At 37.5% G+C, this 19,860-nt stretch overlaps 1 protein-coding gene across 4 annotated transcripts in view; it reads right to left on the bottom strand.

The window, feature by feature from the left end:
* The window catches only part of zbbx (zinc finger, B-box domain containing), a 43,305-nt gene that overhangs the window by 3,894 nt on the left and 19,551 nt on the right, over positions 1 to 19,860 (bottom strand). For all 4 annotated transcript variants that reach the window (XM_088428459.1, XM_088428458.1, XM_088428457.1 and 1 more), the window contains 3 exons: positions 14,259 to 14,346; positions 12,043 to 12,094; positions 9,383 to 9,495 (listed from right to left, as the gene is read on the bottom strand). In XM_088428459.1, coding sequence (XP_088284585.1) covers positions 9,383 to 9,495; positions 12,043 to 12,094; positions 14,259 to 14,346 — 253 coding nt within the window. The remainder of the gene's footprint in view (positions 1 to 9,382; positions 9,496 to 12,042; positions 12,095 to 14,258; positions 14,347 to 19,860) is intronic.

Raw genomic sequence — 19,860 nt, 5'->3', positions numbered from 1 at the left:
ATTATGTTTTATGACAAACAAATCACAAAAGCTATTAGTATGCATACTTTACTGCTTTTAAGTAGCTGAGTAATTATACATTGAAAGAGGAAATATGGATGGGATGGTTAATGAAATTCATTAAGGCTATGCAGCTATAATTGCCAATTTGTGCAGGAAAAACATGTAATGAATTCATCGTTTCAACATTTTATATAACATCTCAATAAATAAAAGACTTGGTGAGAATAACGTGATCACAACAGATTTAGGCAGATTCTCGTTGAAGTAAACATGATTGATGTGTGCACATGCTCAGCTATCAAGTGTTTGCCTTTGCAAAACATCACAGCAACACCAGCATTACTTCTGACCTTGGATAGGCGAGAAGGGGGGTGGTGGGGGGGCAGCATGTCAAAGCATGGATCTAGATGTGTCATTGTTGGGGGAATGAATGTATTTTAACATAATGAAGCAACACCACCAAAAAGATCCACTGCCTTGCTATAAAAAAAATAGAACCATAAAAGACAGGCCAAGCATATTTCACCCTTATCAGTATCTGTGGAATATCCTCAAACAAAAGGTGGATTAGAAAGTCTTACATCAATCTGTATGTCAACATTATTTTTTCTCTGAAATATTAAAATTTAATTCAATACATAAAGAATGTTGGTAAGGTGCAGAAGGTTAGTGGAAAGGTGTAGATCAGCGATTCAAATGAAGAAGGTTCTAATTCAAGAGGAAAGAGCACGGCTTATTACCAATGTCAATCACAACTGATATCAGATGTCACAAGGTGGCGTCCCACTAAACTAAAAAATTCAATGTTTACATTGTGTTTGTGTGAGCTTTACAAAATAATCAAGTTGATAGGAAACGGGGGCATCTTAGTACTGAATGCTTATGTTATATTCTAATAATACTCTAGTAATATTCTATTTGTCACCCTGTCCCTTAATGTCTGTCCTCTTCTCTTGCATTCTTTCCAGCACAAATGACAGGATTAGCAGAGGAGTGAGCGATGCATGCGTCAGCTGCATGTTTAATCCCCTAGCCTTTGCATCCTGCCAATGTACACAGCTGAGCGTGATTGAATAGGGGGAAGGAGGTGTGCTCTTCAAACTGAGGTGGGCATCCATCCCGATATAACAAAGCAACTCAAATGAGAAGTACAACTTACATACACTATGTGACCTGCCTGACGTAGCAGTTAACAATACATATTTGCAAAACTGTACTACACATTACGGCTGCTTGATTATGGCCAAAATAAAATTCACAATAGATTTGGTCAATAATATGATTATTAATCACAATTATTTGTCATGTTTGGTCAACTATATATTGCCCTTTTTTTCAAAGAAGTAGGATATAAACAATGCTTCAAGGCTTGACATTTATACATCATAATAATACATTGAAATAAATAAATAATCATGAAAACAAATTCACCCCCAAAGACATGGCAAAACTTGGCACACAGGGCAACAGTTAACTTACTTGCTGAGTGCAAACCAATGAAAAATATAAGCCTGCTTAGAACCAAGCACATTATTTACATTGTAATCAATTAGCTGTCAAAATGTCATTTTCTGTCATTTCAAACCGGAGTTATTCCTATTTTATCCCAATCGGATTTTTCAAAATGGGTCTCAATTGACAGCTAGCACTGTTTATATTAGGAATCAAGCAGAGACTTTTGTCATGCAACCATATGGGAAACATCCCCCCTGGTGGTAGGATGCAAAAGTGCTTGATTCAACTTGTATTAAAAAATGTGCTTAACTTTTTAAATGCTAATATCGCTAAGATTTGCTTAATTAATCGTGGCAGTCAATATTGTGATTGCGATTAAATTTCAATTAATTGTGCAGCCCTACTCTACATCATACTTTTTTTTTTCAATTCTAGACTTCTGTTCTGTTTCAGGGTTGTCTTAAAACCACCTTCTGTTTTATTTTGATATGATTGTCACAGTCTGCCAGTTCCATTTAGCTATCTTTTTTATCCAACAACCTGTCAGCCCTCATTTCGGCCGAAAGAACGAGATCTCGGATACAAGCGGCCGAAGTGAGTTTCCTCCGCAGGCGGTCCGGGCTCTTCCTTCGAGATAAGGTGAGAACCTCTGTCATCAGGGAGGGGCTGCGTGAAGACCCGCTGTTCCTCTGCGTTGAGAGGAACCAGTTGAGGTGGCTTGGGCGTCTGGTTAGAATACCTCCAAGACACCTCCCTGAAGTGTTCCGGGCATGTCCCACTGGGAGGAGGCCCCGGGGGCAGCCCAGGACACGCTAGAGAGATTATGTCTCTCAGCTGTCCTGGAAAGCCTGGGGATCCTTCTGGAGGAGCTGGACAAAATGGCCGCAGAGAGGTAAGTCTCTGGGCTTCCCTGCTCAGGCTGCTGCCCCTAGTTTCCTCCCACATTTTCCAAAACATGCATGGTAAGTATATTGGACACCAAAAAATGCCCTTAGATGTGTTTGTGTTTGTCTGATGCCCAAAAGTCAGCTGGGATAGGTACCAGCATGCCCACGACCCTTGTTGGTTAGGTTATGCATGGATCATAATGTATTAGGAACCTAGGGTATTGGCAATACTGGTACCAGGATTTATTTGTATAACTCAAACCACAATCTCAAGTATCACAAAGCTCTATCAATAAAATAGGAAGCTCATTTTGTGATCATTGTATTTAATCAAAACTCTTTCTGCCTCATTTGCTCAGAGATGCGATCAGACGTTTCAACCTAAACCGCAATACAAATAATTTGCCAACACACACATCTCAAAAGTAAACAAACATCCCTTTTCTCGCAACAACTATTGACAGTTTATTTGTCATGCACATGAATTAAACTGTGTGTCCTCCAAAAACACTTACATGTATTCAACTCTTAGTGGCATTACAAACGTGTATTGCAGCTTAATTGCACCTGTAGCTGCTATGATGAATAGTGCACCTGTGAAGATTGGCAGGTGTCACATTAGAGATGAATTTTTCTGGCCTATACTGCACTGCACGGCAGGTGAGCGTAAGCCAATTTAGGGATTTTTAATCAAATGCAGGACAAACCATAGTATTATATTAACATTTCTGAGTGAGTTTCGATTGATTGATTGAGCGATTTTCTGTACTTTGATTAAAAAAGGAAATATGCAAATATTTTTCGCTTATTTAAAACGCGGCCCTATGTGGTCCCTCTGTAGAGATAATAAAAACTAATTTCATATTGTGAGACCTAAATTTGAGATGGCTTAGTGGACTTTACTGAAAAGTCAGAAATTAAACATCAGAGGCAACAGCACACCAATAACAGATTTGGTTTAATATTAGACAACTTCATGAAGAAATGCTCAACTGATGTACATATATTTTTGCAAAGCACTAAATTTCAACATTTATGGATAACATACTGTATTTTGACGTTAAAAATATCATTTGTGTCAAACAGCTTTGTTACAGTTTAAACAAAAGTGTGAAAGTGATAAAATGTTTTTCATGCAAATATTATTTCGAGGCATTATTTATAAATACAATCCGTCATTTAAGGTGTTAGCAGGAGTAATAATTATTGTTTCATCTCATCAGAGCAGAGAGGAACACCTCAAAGAGAATAATGATACGGAGCATTACTGCCCCCCTTAGGTGAACTCCAGCAATCCATGAAGAGACTGCACAATGTTTATTGTGGTCTGGCATGCATGTTTAGCATGACACTGGGACTGTAAATGCATTCCTAAGAAAAATCCTGTACATTTCAATTTGCTTTTCAATTTGCTACAAGCACAGAGTTGAAAAAACAAGATGTATGCAACAATCAGGATTCGACAGGAAGCCACAAAGGAAAATTGGCCAGAGAAGGGGATGCAAATTAAGAGGTTCTCTAAATAAGGAATTCAAAGCCTTGCTCAAGCCTACCTCAGCAGTGGCAGGAAAGCAAACTGGCATTGTTTGGTGAGTGGGTTCACGAAGAAAAAATTTACCCTGTTTAATTCCAGATTGCCCTGGTTGAAATCCTCCGCCAGTATAGTTCGATATTTTGCAGGGTGAGGAAATGGAGGTCATTGTGACTGACTGCATTCAGGGTCTCCATGATTTCTTACTGTCGAAAACTAAAAGATTTGAGACTTGGGACTTGAGTAGAAAGACAATTGGACATTTCAGGTGGATTTTTGCCAACTCCACTGTTTAGGCTCCATTTTTACGAACAACTACAATGTAAAAATTGAGCGTTTTTAACATTTTTAAATACTTTAAACAGTATCTGTCGATTAGACGGCAACCATGTAAAATTAGCTTAAATGAAGGATTGCCAACAAAATACACAAAGAAAACATCCGCCCCACATATGATGTATTACTTTTATTTTCAGAAAACGTTATTTGGGTTGGTCTAAACCATCTGCAGTGACTTGTCGTGAAGCCGAATAGGTTTTCCTTTGTAAACACATAGAAACTGACAGATGTTCAATACTGTAACTGAGTCAAGTGGGCTGTATGTGAACTAGAAAAAGGAGGTACGGTTATTTGTCGTGAGAGTGCATTTTGAAGTCATCATTTCTATTCAAAATCTACTTTTATTAAGCAAAGTTTCTAACACCAGCCACTGTAATGACAGAGCCCTGAGGCAAGGACAAGACCAATGCAAACATGCAAGAAAATGGACAACTGATGGAGACGCTTCATCTGTTTCTCTGGCATTCACTTAATGAGGGTGACATTCGGGGTCATACCAGGTTTAATTACAAACAAGCAATCAAGGAGACACAAGTAGACCCACTTGAACAACAATATAGTTCATATTACATATTCTGGTGCATAACACCTTTGCCAGGCAGAATTGTTAAACTTACCAAAACTGCTCTGAAACATATTTTTGAAAAAATAAATACATAAATAACACACACACCCACAAAACACTGATGTTGCAAAAAATGAGGTGTGAAGTAGAGAGGGAACAGTTTTTTCTTTTCTTTTTTTTCACAATCTACAAGGAGGCAATCTCCTGGTAAACAAAGGAGCGATAGAAGAATAAGAGGAAGACTCGGATCAACGCATTGCTTTTGACTTATGAACAAAATTAACCTTGCAACAAGAGCAACACAGGTGAATGTCTGGCTACCATAATGTCAACATTTGTGACTTTGGTCTAACCCTAACTAGATAGGGCCGCTACCTTCAATGGCACTTGCCAATGTTCTCCCCTTAGTAGGATAGGGCCAAAATATACACAACCATGTGTGTGTACATGCATGTGTATGTGTGTGTTGCAAAAATAATTAAAACACTGGACTATACAATTGTACATTGCCTTCTAATGGTGCCATGAAGCTGGCCCTTATTTCGCCTCTTAATGCCTGGGGATAAATTACAGCCACTCTCCCAGGACCAGGCATACTATCAGGCAACAAGCAGCATATCACTACACTCTCCTGTGCTTTGCTAGAGGAAATTAGTTCCTTTTTTGCCTGAATGAGTCTGGAATACTACACAGTGTTCGCTGTTCAGCATACTGCGTGTGTGTGTGAGTTTGTGCGCATTTGTGTGTGTAGGTGTGTGTGCACGCGTGTGTGTGTCTCTCTCAAGTGTGGTCAACAAATAATGAGGAGTGGGGGCTGTTAGGCAGTGGTAACGACAACAAGCCGGTTACCCCAGGCAAATAATTTTGGATGGGGCAAAGAAGCAATACAGTGAACCCTCGCTATTTCGCAGTTCCACTATCGCGGATTCGCCTCATCACGTTTTTTTTTTTTTTTCCACTAGGCGGATTTCCTACACCACAGATTTTTTTCCATTACACGGATTCACGACTTTGCAGATTTTTTTCATTACGTATTTATATTATAAGAGAAATATATCACTTCAGCGACCCCGGGCTGCAGCCGTAGCCCGCCATTTGGGAGTGAACGAATCCACCGTTCGCTACATTCAGAAGGACGAGGTGAACATTGGGAAGACGGCTGCCATCACGTTAGGCAATTCAGCAAAGCAAGTTGTTACGGCTCGTAATTAAACCATCATCCGTGTGGAAGGTGCTTTAGCAATCTGGATAGCATAACATAGTGAAACCCTTTCTTTTGAAGTCTCGCGCAGCTGCGATCATATTAGGAGTGGCCCAGATGTTGATTTATAGTCAAATCTGTACATGATCAAAGTTGATTACAATGGAGAGTTTACACTTGAAATACCATTTTATTCTAAAAGAAATTTAGGTAAGACATTCCCAACGGTTTTTGCTTCTCTGTTTCTGCCTCCTGCCTGTGTGTTGAAAACATTGTGTGCCGGGTGCGTTGTTACATGAGTTACACAGTACGTCCCTGTGGAGAATCTACTCCTGCCCCCAACTTTCCTAGTTTTATAGCCAGTGAGACAGAGCTGGCGAAGTCATAATAATACAGTATAGACAGTGCACATGTCGTCCTGTCCCGAGTTCACTTATAACATAATCAAGACGTATTTTTTACCCATACTTCAGGTATTAGTTTCCACAAATATTTTTTTCCTAAATTTCTTATTGTCTTTTATTGAGGTTTGACTGACAACCCCAGCCATTACTGTAGCTTCTATTTTCTGCAGCTCATAATGCGATCCATATGTGTGTGTGTGTGTGTGTGTGTGTGTGTGTGTGTGTAGGAATGTGATCATATAAAAAGTAACTACAATGTATATTTATATATTAATGAATATGTATTATGTAAAATTTAGAGTATTAAGACTTATTTAGACTTTTGAATTGTGGGAGCTAAGCCAGTCATCGAAGTCATTGAAAGACTTGCATTATTTGCCTCATATTCATCAATAGCTGGCCGCTATCGCTCCCTGATGGTTCTTGGTTGTCAACACAAAAATTTCTATGATGTCCCGTTCATGAGTTGCCATGGAAAGGATTAATGCAAAACCTGGGGGAAATGCATGATAAAACATTGGGTTTCAATATGTCCAAAATGTACAAAATGTCCACTTTTGAATGGGAGTAAATGAGCTCAACATGGGCTAAATTTGACACCTATAAGGTGTATCTTTGAACTTCCCATTTGCAAGCATTTAGAAGGGATAGCAAAAAGGCATATTGAAAGCCATCATGTTTTGACAATCCATGCAATATTATATTATATTATATTATATTATATTATATTATATTATATTATATTATATTATATTATATTATATTATATTTTTTTTGTATGCTTTTCCATTGATATCCAACATCTAAAACATCAAAAAGCCTGCGTTGGGTCAAAATTTCCCCCAGGGGTTAATACTCCGATGGTCTATGCTGCAGCACACGGGTTACACTTGGGTTGCCGGACCATATCTTCTTTGCCACCCTGCATATGAAGGCTTGTTTTTACCATGTGTTTAGCTGCTTTTTCCTCATAAAAGTATGAAACCTGTAACTCTGTAACTGAAAAAAGAAAATTAAAATCATAAATCAGCAAATAAAAATAATTCGGGACTACCAGCAGATGCTTGATTTTCAATTTCGTGAGTCCATGTGCTTACATGTGGCACAAAGTCCAGAATTTGCATTGCGAATACCAATGCGAATCAGTTCATTTCCAGCATTGACCTATATCTTCTTCCTGGTGACTATATTGTTTGCAATTATGCCCAACCCAAAGGGCTATAGCTAGACAGCCCATAAGTTTGCAATTCAGTTTCAACAACAATCGCAATTGCATTTAGCAAAGCACCATGTTACATTCAATCTCACTGTGGGTAAGTCAAGTTACAGGGCAGCATTTTTCTGCAACACAGTAGTGGGTTCTCAAAAGTTACATTTGAAAAAAAAAACTTTCCTACTAAATCTGGTGCCATTGTCTCATCATGTCTTTTATATTTATGTGCCTATTATGCAAAAACTGAGATTAAAAATAGATAAAGGTCAGTTGACTGAGCTATAAGCTAAACTGTTAGAAGTGCAAACACAATCTCACTAGAATAAAAGTGAAGTTATAATAAGAGTGAAACAAAAAAGAAAAAACACCAAGGGACATGAACGAGGGACAAAATCCAATTTCGCATGGGGGGCACAAGTAAGGAAAAAAAAGGTTAAAACAGGAGAAAACATTTATTTGAAGAAGGGACATCTGATATAGGAATGGGAGCGAATAGACAACTAGAAGAAAACGAGATCATAAGATGGAACGTTGCAACAGTGTTCTCGTAGTATTAAAAAAATAATACAAAAAGGAAATAGGGTTCTGAGAGTCAGACACGCTCTATACAGTATGTATTTATGTGTAAAACAATTTCAGCATAAGGATCTATTTGAACAGTGGTGCTATTTTCTCCCTTTTCTTTTTAAACTACCATAACGGCTGTGAGAGGATATAACTGGGAGTGTTGTCTGACACCAACATTTGTTTTGCAAACAAGGGGTCATGGGTTATTTTTGGCCTTTTCAAAATAAAATGCTGGAAGCTATTTTATTGATCATCAGGGAGGCACATTTTTCAGACAAATTGTGTTTTTAATTTATAAAATAATAATGACTATGTTGGGGTCTTTATGGAAAGGTCTTGAGGCAGGGGTGTCTAACTCATTTCGGCACAAGGGCTGCATGGAAGAAAATCTATCCTCAAGTGGGCTGCACAGGTAAAATCATGCTATACTGTAAATGTAAAGTCAATTAGTGTCATCTGGTTGTATCACAAAATAGCATTTTTCCTTAAGTTGCATGAAACAAATGGAAATTTTCAATGATTTTTCATTATTGTTAAAAAAAACAATCTTTATAAAACACATTAAATGGGGATGTCTTCAGGGTGATTTTACCTAACCCTAACTCTGAGCAGTAGCAGGACGACGCGTTCCAATTCATTTGAGTGAAGCGATGAGCAAGCTATTTGGAGCAAGCATGGCTACAGGTCACTTCATCTCAAAAGTTGCAGGGCTCATCTTTGCATTGTTTGTCAAATAAGAATGATTGCATATTGTTACTTTCACTGTGCGAGGAATACTGCAAAGGAGGACTAAGTCGTTTTCGGAAACTCACTTGAGTTGCAGGTGACGGCATCTTGGGGCAACACACTTGTTAACCGCGTCTTCTTAAAAGTAAGATTTTTACCATTTGTACAATTTATTATTAGGCACGAGGAAGCCTGCAGAGGACTGAGTTAGTTGATCTCGAGTACTAGCCTGATTTGCGGCTGACAGCAGCTTGAGATGACGAGCTTGTTAACTGTTTTTTTCTATTTTGTAAGTTGCAGAGCTGGTCTTCGCATTGCTTGCAAAACTAAGATTTTTTTTTTTTTGTGTAACATTTGCTGACATGCACGAAGAAGTGCATGGCAATGCAAGATGCTCCATCAGTATTCTATCATGTAAGTTTTGTTAAATATGTAATAATTAGCAAAAAATTACTTACAACCTGTCACATATATTTTGGATTTCTTTATACCTCTTGGTCTTTCCTGATGTGGGCTTGTCCACAAAGTGGTCCCCGCATCCTGCTTTGCCTTGTGGGTGTCTGGGGACAGCAACATGATTCACATAGAGGGAGATGAGGCGGCGCTAGGGAAACAGGAACAGGAATTGATGTAGTAAATGTCATTAAACATTTGCGTGTATTTGGCAAACAGACAACAAAAGGATCATAAAATAATTTGATGATTTATAAATTACAACTTCTTTAGAACATACATGGGCACACATCAAGGTGTGAGTTTTTCTAATGCATTTTTCCCATAGTATTAGAAAGGTACAAATTTTCATAAATTAATGTGACCCCTTACAACTATGAATAAATATATATATCCAAAACCAGTAGTACTATTAAAAATAGAGGAAGAGGCAAATGTATGATGCTGACATACACTTGTATTTAGTTTAGAAAAGCCATGATAGCAAAACGTCAAAAAAAGTGAGATGAACAATATTATCTGTTGAAGAAACTTTTGTTGTTTGCTTCTTAAATGTTTATTTTCAATTGGAAATAGAGCATCTACTGTATCAGCTCAGAGTCCACAGGAGAGCTGTCTCCATCGTCCAGGACTCCACCCATCCCCAAAACAGACTGTTCCCTCTGTTCCTGTCAGGCCGGAGGTACAGAAGTGTAAAATGCAGAACTAGTAGACGCAGAACTAGTAGACCCAGAAACTCTTCCCCCTCCGCCATCAGACTCCTGGTGCACAATACACCTTAATAATATCACTCAAACATCTCATACAGCTATGACTATGCCAAGACCATCCACTTTATTTTAGAATTTTTGCACTATTTATGTTGCACTATTGTAGGCACATCATATGTATTGCACATCATTTTAGGTATCTGTACTGTATTCTGTATTGTCTGAAGAAACTTGTTTCTATACCGTGTACATGACATGACACTTTGACTTGATAATAGAAAACATGGTGCTACCAATGTAGAGTATATATTTTGGACAGGCAAACAGGTTTGAAAGCACATAGTAGTACGACAAATACATATGAACAACAATAAATACAACAATTAAATGCATGTAAAAACAAATTTGCAAATACACCCAAGCATCCTTTTAAAGTTGAGTTGAAGGCTTGCTAAGCATTCAAAGAGGCCTAATCTGACATGTAACATAACACCTGCCTGCATCAACATACTATACCGCATCATCAAGTGTGTTGTGTTATTAGTAAATACAGTTTGTCAGTAAATATGCAAGAATTTACTTTTTTTATTAGACCAACTTGATTCTCATAGGGAATGCATGATTGCAGAAGGCCATTGTTCGATGTGCATGCAGTCCATTGTCGTAATTTCATTAGGTGAAATGCATATGCATACACAATTTGCTCAACACATTCATGGTGCAAGTGGAAACAAACATGAAGTAAAAAGCAATGTAAAAGATTTTTGTGTCATTTATGTTTTAGATATGAATAGAATCAATGTCTACACAAAGTGGTGCACAGTAGGTGACATCCACTCAGGTTGGAAGCCAGTAAATCAAATTTGTGCATGGGTGACAAGTTCAGTGATGACAAAGATTAAGGCATTATCTAGTTAGTAGATCAAGCTGAGTAAAACATTGCTTTTAACTTGGACTTGGTCCAATGTCTGTTGCAAATGTGTTGTGACTATAGTACAGGCTGAAAATTTGGACATTAATTCACATCAAATTGCTTAAAGTGATAATAGCCACTCGGTTTTCTATAGTTGGCTAATAGTAAATTAACCTGACATCTCCAAAACATGACTGATGGTCCCAGCCCAATTGATAAGGTAAGAAATTCCACTAAATATTCCTGATAAGGCACACAGATTTTGCGAAAACCATTCCTGGTAGCTACTCATCGCCAGAATACCAAAGAGTGAGCAAAGCGGTAATCAGACAAAAGTGTAGCTATTTTGACAAAACTACAAGATAAAACATGTTTTCAGTTAGTTCAAATTAGTTTGTTAGTAGGGAATTCCATGTGTTCATTCATAGTTCAGATGTCTCCGGTGAGAATCTACAATGCAGTCATGAAAATAAAGACTACATATTGAACGAGATGGTGTGTCCAAGCTAGTGTATGTGTGAGTTATGGTTCATGGAAAGATGTGGCATATAATAAATTCCAAGCTGCAAAGAATATTAAGAGAAATGTCCTGTGTGCCAGAATGTGGATGCGATTTGACTCACTCCTTGGGATCGACGATTTGTTCATTGGTCCTTAAGTGACGGACACCCGTTTTGCCAACAAATGACAAACTCGCAAATATTTGTCAAATGCCCAAATCTGGTGGTGAAAATGTGAAAACAGAAGTGTGGGTGAAATACAGTGAAGGGCCATCGGACTGATGATTTTATTTTGGCTTGACTTGGGGGAAAAAAATGAGCGGACTGCCAATGGCAGAAGGTGACCAAGGCATCGACAAAAGTTGAATGACACATTAGAAATACATGTGTTGAATGGCCACCTCTTTGAATGGGGTTGCTAGTCAAATATGTTCACTCAAATGTGGAGTGAATATGTTCCATGTTTTCTTAGGATAGTTTCATTGCCTGGAAATGTAAGAATTTAGGTTTTTGAAAGAATATGCATTTGAAAGACAATAGCACAAATGAAGGCCATGCGGTGACTGATGACTTACCTGTTACAGGTTCATCCTTCAGCACACGGATCTTTAATTTGCCAGCTGATTGCTAGAAATAGAAAACAAGAAGTTTAAGCTTGCAGCAATAAGCTCTCTGGTAAAGATATACTCGTATAATAGTTTAATAGGTTTGTGTGCAAATCTTTTGGGTGGCAGATTAGTTTGTGTCTGTTTTAACAAAGAAAAAAAAGTTACTGTTGTTTCCATCAGCCATTTCAACATCTTGCATGTGCATTAGAAATATATGACATTAAACACTACTACTGTACTACTACAATGGCAGGTCACCATAGGATCAAATTAAGTAGTGTTACCAGGTGTTGATGGTGATGGTGTTCAATACTCAACAGCCATGTGGACTGTCTCTCAAAGAAAAAAAATCAATAAAAACTGGTAGGTACAGAACATTTTTGAGGAAAACTGCATACATTAAAAAAATAGTATGTCAATTCAATCCTCTGTATCATGAAATTAGGGCCAAACAATTATTCTTCAGCCACCCATGAATACAAAGCAAATTGGCCATCTGTTTTATCATCCTGCTTTTGTATGTGAGTCGTGTAGTCTGCAGCTGCCCAATTTAATTAAGGACTATATGATTTAAGGTGTAACTGTGGTGCTGAGAAGGAAAACATACGTGTTAAAGAAAAACTGCATTCAAAGACGTTTTTGGTTTTGCTGCTTGTACTAAAGAACGCTTGTAATAGCTCACGGAACCTATTTGTTGAAACAATATACGCCATACGTGCCAGCAGGGGGCAGAGATGTGCCATGGAAAAGTTGACAGCGAGCGTCTACCGAAATTCATCTCCCGTTCAGTTTGTGTTATACCTTGGTCATATTCTGACAATCTGAGACAGTCCTGCATGTTCCAAAGTTAGTACAGTGGGCCAACGTGTTACGAGATTAATCCGTTCCCCGGTTGGGCACATAAGGCAAATTCACCGTATGGCGGACAATCCAAACCTATATTAAATAGGTAATGTGTTTAGAACCCCAGGTAAAAACATCTAGATTGTACATACATTTTAAAAATTGGTACCAAAATTGTATAGTAAGTGCTACGTACAGTATATATACTCTATATGTATACAATCAGAAAACATCATAAATAAAAAAAAGTACAGAAAGGATTAATTTACCTTTGAGTGGCACTACCCATATTCCCTAGTAAGGGTAGCGTAGGCTAGGTTAGCTTCGTATTTCTTGATTACCTCCAGCTTCGTTTCCATATAAATCACCTTCTTACTTCTCTAACATCACTGGCAATCTTGAGACCCATGGCTAACCCCTTCAACTTTGAATTAAGCAGTAAAATGCACTATAAATACGGTTTTGTAACCACTCACAATCGAACAAAGCTTTACTATTATGAGGCTGGCCAATAGCAGAACAGCATCTCTGTGAGGAGACGCCGACCAATAGCAGATCAGCATTGTAGTGATGCGTTGAATGGAAGCAGTTTGATGGCAATAATAAACGTAAGCTAGGGACGCTGTAACACGGGGGCCCACTGTACCGAGGGAAAGGTCCTTCACTTCATCAGATACTGGCTCTGGGAAATTGTGAGACTGACTCAGCTCTATTAGAATCTGAGCAAGAATATTAAGAGCTCAAGAAATGTAAGTCTTGAAATGCACTGCATTGAATTTAAGTCATTCTATGTAATAAAACAACATCCACATAAAGTTGAATGAGAAATGTGGGTAAAGATGTCAACTTGGCAAAAGGTGCCAATTTTGAAGAATAGCTAAAAATGTATGACATATTTTGGTTTGAATCACGTTTAACTTTAGTAGATGATCCCTTTTGGTTTTCTTTAGATGGCAACATTAATTTGCAATGTAGGAAAAAATGTTAACGTTGTTTGGTGTTATTTTCAAACAAACAACAAACATTTAACTGGTACTGACATCAAACATCTAAAAATGTATGATTGAAATGTTCCAAGAAAACCATTATTTTCATATTTACAATTGGATTTACACAATCAACAAAATACTGAAATTATAACTTAATGAAGTACTCGATTTAGGAGTCATTATTTATGTTTTCAGAGTTGAAAATCACAGGATGAAAATGAAAGAACCAGATGTGAGGCAAGGATTGCAGACCCTTGTATTAAGTTTCATGTGCACTTTGTGCAGTATCTAAAAAGTTGCAACCACTAAATTATTGCAAGAATAGATTCAATATGCATAGAAAATTGGTACCTTAGGGGTTTTCTTGGGTGCTTGTGTCATAGCACTGTTGTTTATGGATACTAATTGTTCTGATTTCCGATGAAAAAGTCCAGATTGCCTGAATGGGGAGAAACAGCAAGCAGGTAAATTGGCAATTTTAGTTTAGGTTATCAATTTTACATGCATTCATGATTTCAATGCACTTTATCTCAGTTGTAGCTATTGTGTTTGTATTTTTAAATTATTTACTATTGAAACATTTCTTAATGGATACCCAAGTACCTTGACTCATCGGTTTAATTGGTTCTCTTAAGCTTCACCTGGCTTAGTCTCTTGGTCAGCTAGAACTCGGCAATCATTTGAGTTCCCCGACCTATGTTTCACAGTGTTGATCTGTAGGTGGTGTTTCATATTCATCTGTACTGTATAATATGCACACAGGTAAACTTGTTCAATTAATCTTGCTTTTGTCAATGTTAAATGTATTGAGTTTGAGTTCAGACATTAGATTTTTATTGTTTGGATTTCTGACTTCATGCAGTGGTTTGATCCAGTTGCCACCAGAAATTAAACAGTCAGTGACGTTATTTCAGGCACAGATCAAGGGGCTATATAGTGAGAGAAGAAACATCCACTTGAGCATCTAATTCACAACAAAGTGCTCTGAAGTGATAGAATCCAGGTGCATTATATGTAAAGACACACCTTCACATTGGATTCACATTAGGCTGCATTGCAGCTCTGGCCTTGCTGTGTGGAGTTTGCATGTTCTCTCCGTGCCCGTATGGGTTTTCTACGGGTACTCTGGTTTCCTCCCACAATCCCGAAAACATGCATGGTGGGTGAATTGGACACTCGGATTGCCCTTAGAATGTTTGCAAGTGTGAGTGCTTGTTTGTCTCTGTGTGCCATGTTCAGGGTGTCCTACACCTACTGCCTGAAGACAGCTGGGATAGGCACCTGCAAGCCTACCACCCTAATAAGGATAAGTGCCTTTAGAAAATTGATGGAAGGAACAGACACATCAAGGGTGCGAGCGAGGGTGGGGGATGGGGTAATGCAGCAAAATGTATTTGATAAGAATTTGACACAATTCATAATATTTTCATCATAGTTTTTCATTATTGGAATGAAAAACATTTATCTTGGAATATTCTACACTACTATCACTAATCACAATAAATCTGCAAAAACAAACCAAATATGAACTCAATACATTTATGTCAATCCAAAAAGCATGATTTTAGAAACGTTATTTATTATATTGATAAACCTGAAGAAATTCGTAAAGTTCTATTACTGCACAAGAGATGCTGCATGAGATTTCTAAATTAAGAAAATCTTTATCTTGGAACAAACTACATCACTACTACACTAAATCTGCAATAACAATGTGAACTCAATAACACTATGTCAATCGAAAGTGTTATGAGTGTTAGCAACAGCTGTGAGACCGGCGTTCTCACTCACATGCCACATATAATTTATTTGATCAATCAATCAATAGTGTTGCGTACAGTATATCTCTTCCATTTTTCAGACCATTTGGCTTCTCATCTGTTCTGTAAATGCTAATAACTTCACACGAACCAAGGAAATGTATTCTTCTGTAGCAAAATATGATGTAGCAGGACTACTAAGTTTGAAAAAAACAAAAAACAATAATAATAAAGAATTCCACAAAGACAAAAAAAAAGGATTCTTTATTTAGACGTAAGTTATTCATGCTCAGCTCATTGAATTATTTATGCTTTTGTGAAGGCTGTTTATTTTTGGTTGAGCTGGCAAGCTGTCACAAAAGTCAAACAATATGTGTGTAAAAGGATGTGTGTTTAAATGTGACGACAGAGTTGCCATCCGTCTGAACTCAGTTGGTGTTTTGTGCTGACACTGAAGGTGGGCGTCAGGTAATCACCCCTGCGCCATCTCCCTGGCAACTGACTGTCGCCAAGGGAGACAGCTGAGGTATATTTCTACTGGTGCAAGGTGACAAGCTGTCCCTTCAGGAGACCCCCCACCCCAACCCCAAAGGAAATAAGGTGTAGGGAATCTTTGTGGTCTTTGCATTAGTAAATACCTCATTATCTAATCCAGACAGATTCACTTACAGCGAGACACCTCAACCCAAAGGATAAAGTTGCTCTTAGCGATTCAACGAAAGACACGTTCACATATTCTGTTTATCTGCCTTCTGAACACATAATTACATACAGAAGTTCAGACTCAAAATATTTGTTTGACTAAGTGCTTTTTTCCTCACAGTGTTAGATCATCCAAATCATTTCCAGAGTTCCCATTTAAAAACTTTCAAAAATGCACTTGAAGCCTATAATGCAAGGTAAACTTCTCCAACTCTCCAATCACTGAAAACATTGACAGTGTGTGTATATTTCAGAGGAGGGCAGTCCATTGGTTCCAGGTATACCGATGGACTGTCCGTCAGTCATGGGAGTGACGGACCCTTATTTTTCCGACAAACTGCCAAATGCAGAGAAATATTTTAAAAACAAACTAACACCTGACAAAATGCTAGATTTTCTCCCCCATTTTCAATTGTTGTCTAAAGTTGAATTCTCTTGGGCAGCAAGTTAATAAATGAGGGGATAACTTGTGGGTGCTGGAGTATAACAATGCTGCAGTTACAATATAATGAACAAGTTTTAAGCAAAGACGAAAGTGTCATTAATATTTGGCTGATTATAGTCAACGAACTGACAATTACAATTCAGGTAAACGCTCAAAAATGACAGGCCAACAAAGATGGGAGGAGATCCATGATGGACTGAAAATGACAGACCGGCAAAAAAAAAAAAATAAATAAAGAAATTGTAAATCTCCAAAGTTCAAGTTGAAACCTCATCCGCCATATAAGCCACAGCAGCAAAAATTGAGCAAAAAAAAAAAGTCAAAAGTCAAAAAAAGTCATAGATAAGCCGCACTGCACCATCCGCAGGTCATAACATCAGAAATTTATGCAAAAAGATTAAATATTACAGTTTTTACATGTTTATGTACTTATTTTTCTATTGTCTGTCAACAGCAACATCCTCTCTTTAGCAGACTGAACATGCCTTCATGTTTACCCCCAAGATATGAAAAGAAAACGATGGCTATTTTCAACATATCAACAAAATACGGCTAAATAGCAGTTCAAAGAATCAATACTATATATATATATATATATATATATATATATATATATAAGAACAGGCAGGAGGAAAACAACTGTTTTAGGACAAGATAAAAGAGAGCAAGGATCCTTCGAAGCCGGAAGTTAAAGCTACATTAAAGCAAGGAGTTGGCCGGGTCCAATCATAGAAGGATGTACTACATTTGCCCCAAGCCATCAGACTGACTTTATTATTGCCTGTGTAGTCGTCACAAAGCGATTACACCACACCTCTCAGCAAACTAAATTTGTACGTCTATTCTTTGTGCCCGAATAACTGAATCCCACTCTAATACAAGGATGAGCCATCCATCTATTCTGGGAGCAGTGTGATCTTGGGGACAAGCGAAGAGGAAAAACAAAGTGGTGCATTACATAGATACGCAACAGCAGCACAGCTTGAGTAGTAATCACAACTTGAGAGTTGCTAGGAAGCTTTGTCAAAAGGTTGCACTCCCTTTGTTCTGAGGTGCACAATGTAGCGAGGGAACTTAAAAAGGATTTAACTCCAACAAACCTTCATGTCATAAAGTAGATTATATATCAGCAATCAGAAAAGAACTCGTGAGATAATTGAGCAACAATACTCATGCTATATGGTTGCATTTGAAATGTCAAATATGAAATCGTTGACAGAACATGCAATAATTGCAGCAGATCTTCAAATACATTTGCTCAAAATAGGTTAGTCTGATGAAATGTGTTTGATCACTGAACTTTACGGTTTCAATTAAAAATGGTATCATTGGCACAGACACAGTAATCAGGACGCATTCACCCAGGTAATGGCAGAGTGAGATGAAGTATAAAAACTATTCTCGTAAATTTTTACTCCGCACCCATGCTATATAGTTGTTTATTTGATAATATTTAAGTCCTTTATCAAAAAAAAAAAAAAAAAACATAACGGTTTGGTACTTTATGTCAGTGTGTTAATACTTTATGTATAGCTAACATAAGGCAACTAGGGTCCGACCAATTAATAAATTGACAGATTTTGGCCCTTAAAACACTGGCCAAAAACTATCCACTAAATTGACAATTATTTTAAATGTGTACCTTTATGTACTTTTATAATTTGCAGTAATTGTATTCAGGTAACACTGGTGCCATTATATATTCCACATAATTCTATTCAATAACCTTGTATCCTTAAATAGTATGTCATGTTGGGATCATTATTTTGACCTGTCATCCGAAACAAAGCAAATCTGAATTTTAATGGCAATGATAAGGTAAGCAATGATATAAGTTAAGCAAAGAATTGACCTGGATAACCTTGGCAATTTTTTAAGAAAAAATAATAACATTCTTATTGTAAAATAAATTAAGTGTTCATTATGAAATATGACATCCATTCAATTATTAATAACACAAACACATATGATGACAAGGATTATTGTCCTTATAACTTGATTAATTGCGCCACACAGAGCTGTGAACAAAATAGGGAAGCTTTTGACAAAATATATGTTGTTGACTCCTGCTATTTGTGGGGAATTCATCCAAGCCCTGCCAGTGATTAGTGAAACTGCGACTGAAATGCATCGGGAGAAAAAAAAATGCTATTTTATTCGTCCTATTTTATTTAAATAATCCGGTGATTAATCGCAATCTGTATTTTTTTCTGACAAAAACTGGCATTGACCTGAAAAAACAAAAAACAAAATCCTTATCACTTCGGGCCCTGAAGGCAATAGTTAAGTCTGTAAAACACATGGTTTAAAAGTGGTGCAGTTCTGCAACTTAACAATAAAACCACAACATGAGACAAAATGTAATGGTTTTATGATTTATGGAGTGCTGTATCAAAATCACACAGGCAGCTGTGTGCACACCATGCATCATGAGGCCACTGAAGCTGTAAATGCTTCAGTATTTCAACATGACAGGAAGCACTGTGTTTACTGTCTGTGCTTATCATCTGTGTAACTGCAACATGGTCGTCTTCCCATTAGGATTGAATGTTGGACCAACATTGTTATGCAGCCTCTTCCAGGTGATTTAGATTTCACTGGTCACTGTCAATGGCAGTTTTGAAATATGTCAAGGTCAACAAAAGTCAAATTATGTGTACCAGTACTACCAAACTTTTCCATCCAAACATTTGGCCTCTTATGCAAAGATAATCCAGCATCAATATAAAGATGACCTACTTGACCTACCTGGAACCGCTATGTAAAAAGTGTATAGTATTTCAGTGTGTCACTTTTGCCACTTACACATTTTCTTCAAACAGCCCCCAGAAAACCCCATAAATACAATTTCTTAAATACCATAGATAAAATACATAATGCAATCATGATTTTGCAAGCGACAAGCTTCTAAATGGAAGCTCAGGACTTGTCTGCATGTAACCCGGGCTATTTAAATCTGAATCATTCGCCCCTCTTCATGTGTAAAAAAAAAAAAAAATAGCCCATCAATATACAGTAGCTCTGTTCGTTGAAAGAAAAAAACATG

The sequence above is a fragment of the Hippichthys cyanospilos genome, chromosome 11 (genome assembly GCF_059441005.1).
Source record: "Hippichthys cyanospilos isolate Australia breed blue-spotted pipefish chromosome 11, RoL_Hcya_1.0, whole genome shotgun sequence".
In the NCBI taxonomy this organism is placed as follows: Eukaryota; Metazoa; Chordata; class Actinopteri; order Syngnathiformes; family Syngnathidae; genus Hippichthys; species Hippichthys cyanospilos.
Note: the sequence above shows the minus strand (reverse complement) of the source record. Positions and strands in the feature narration are given on the sequence as shown.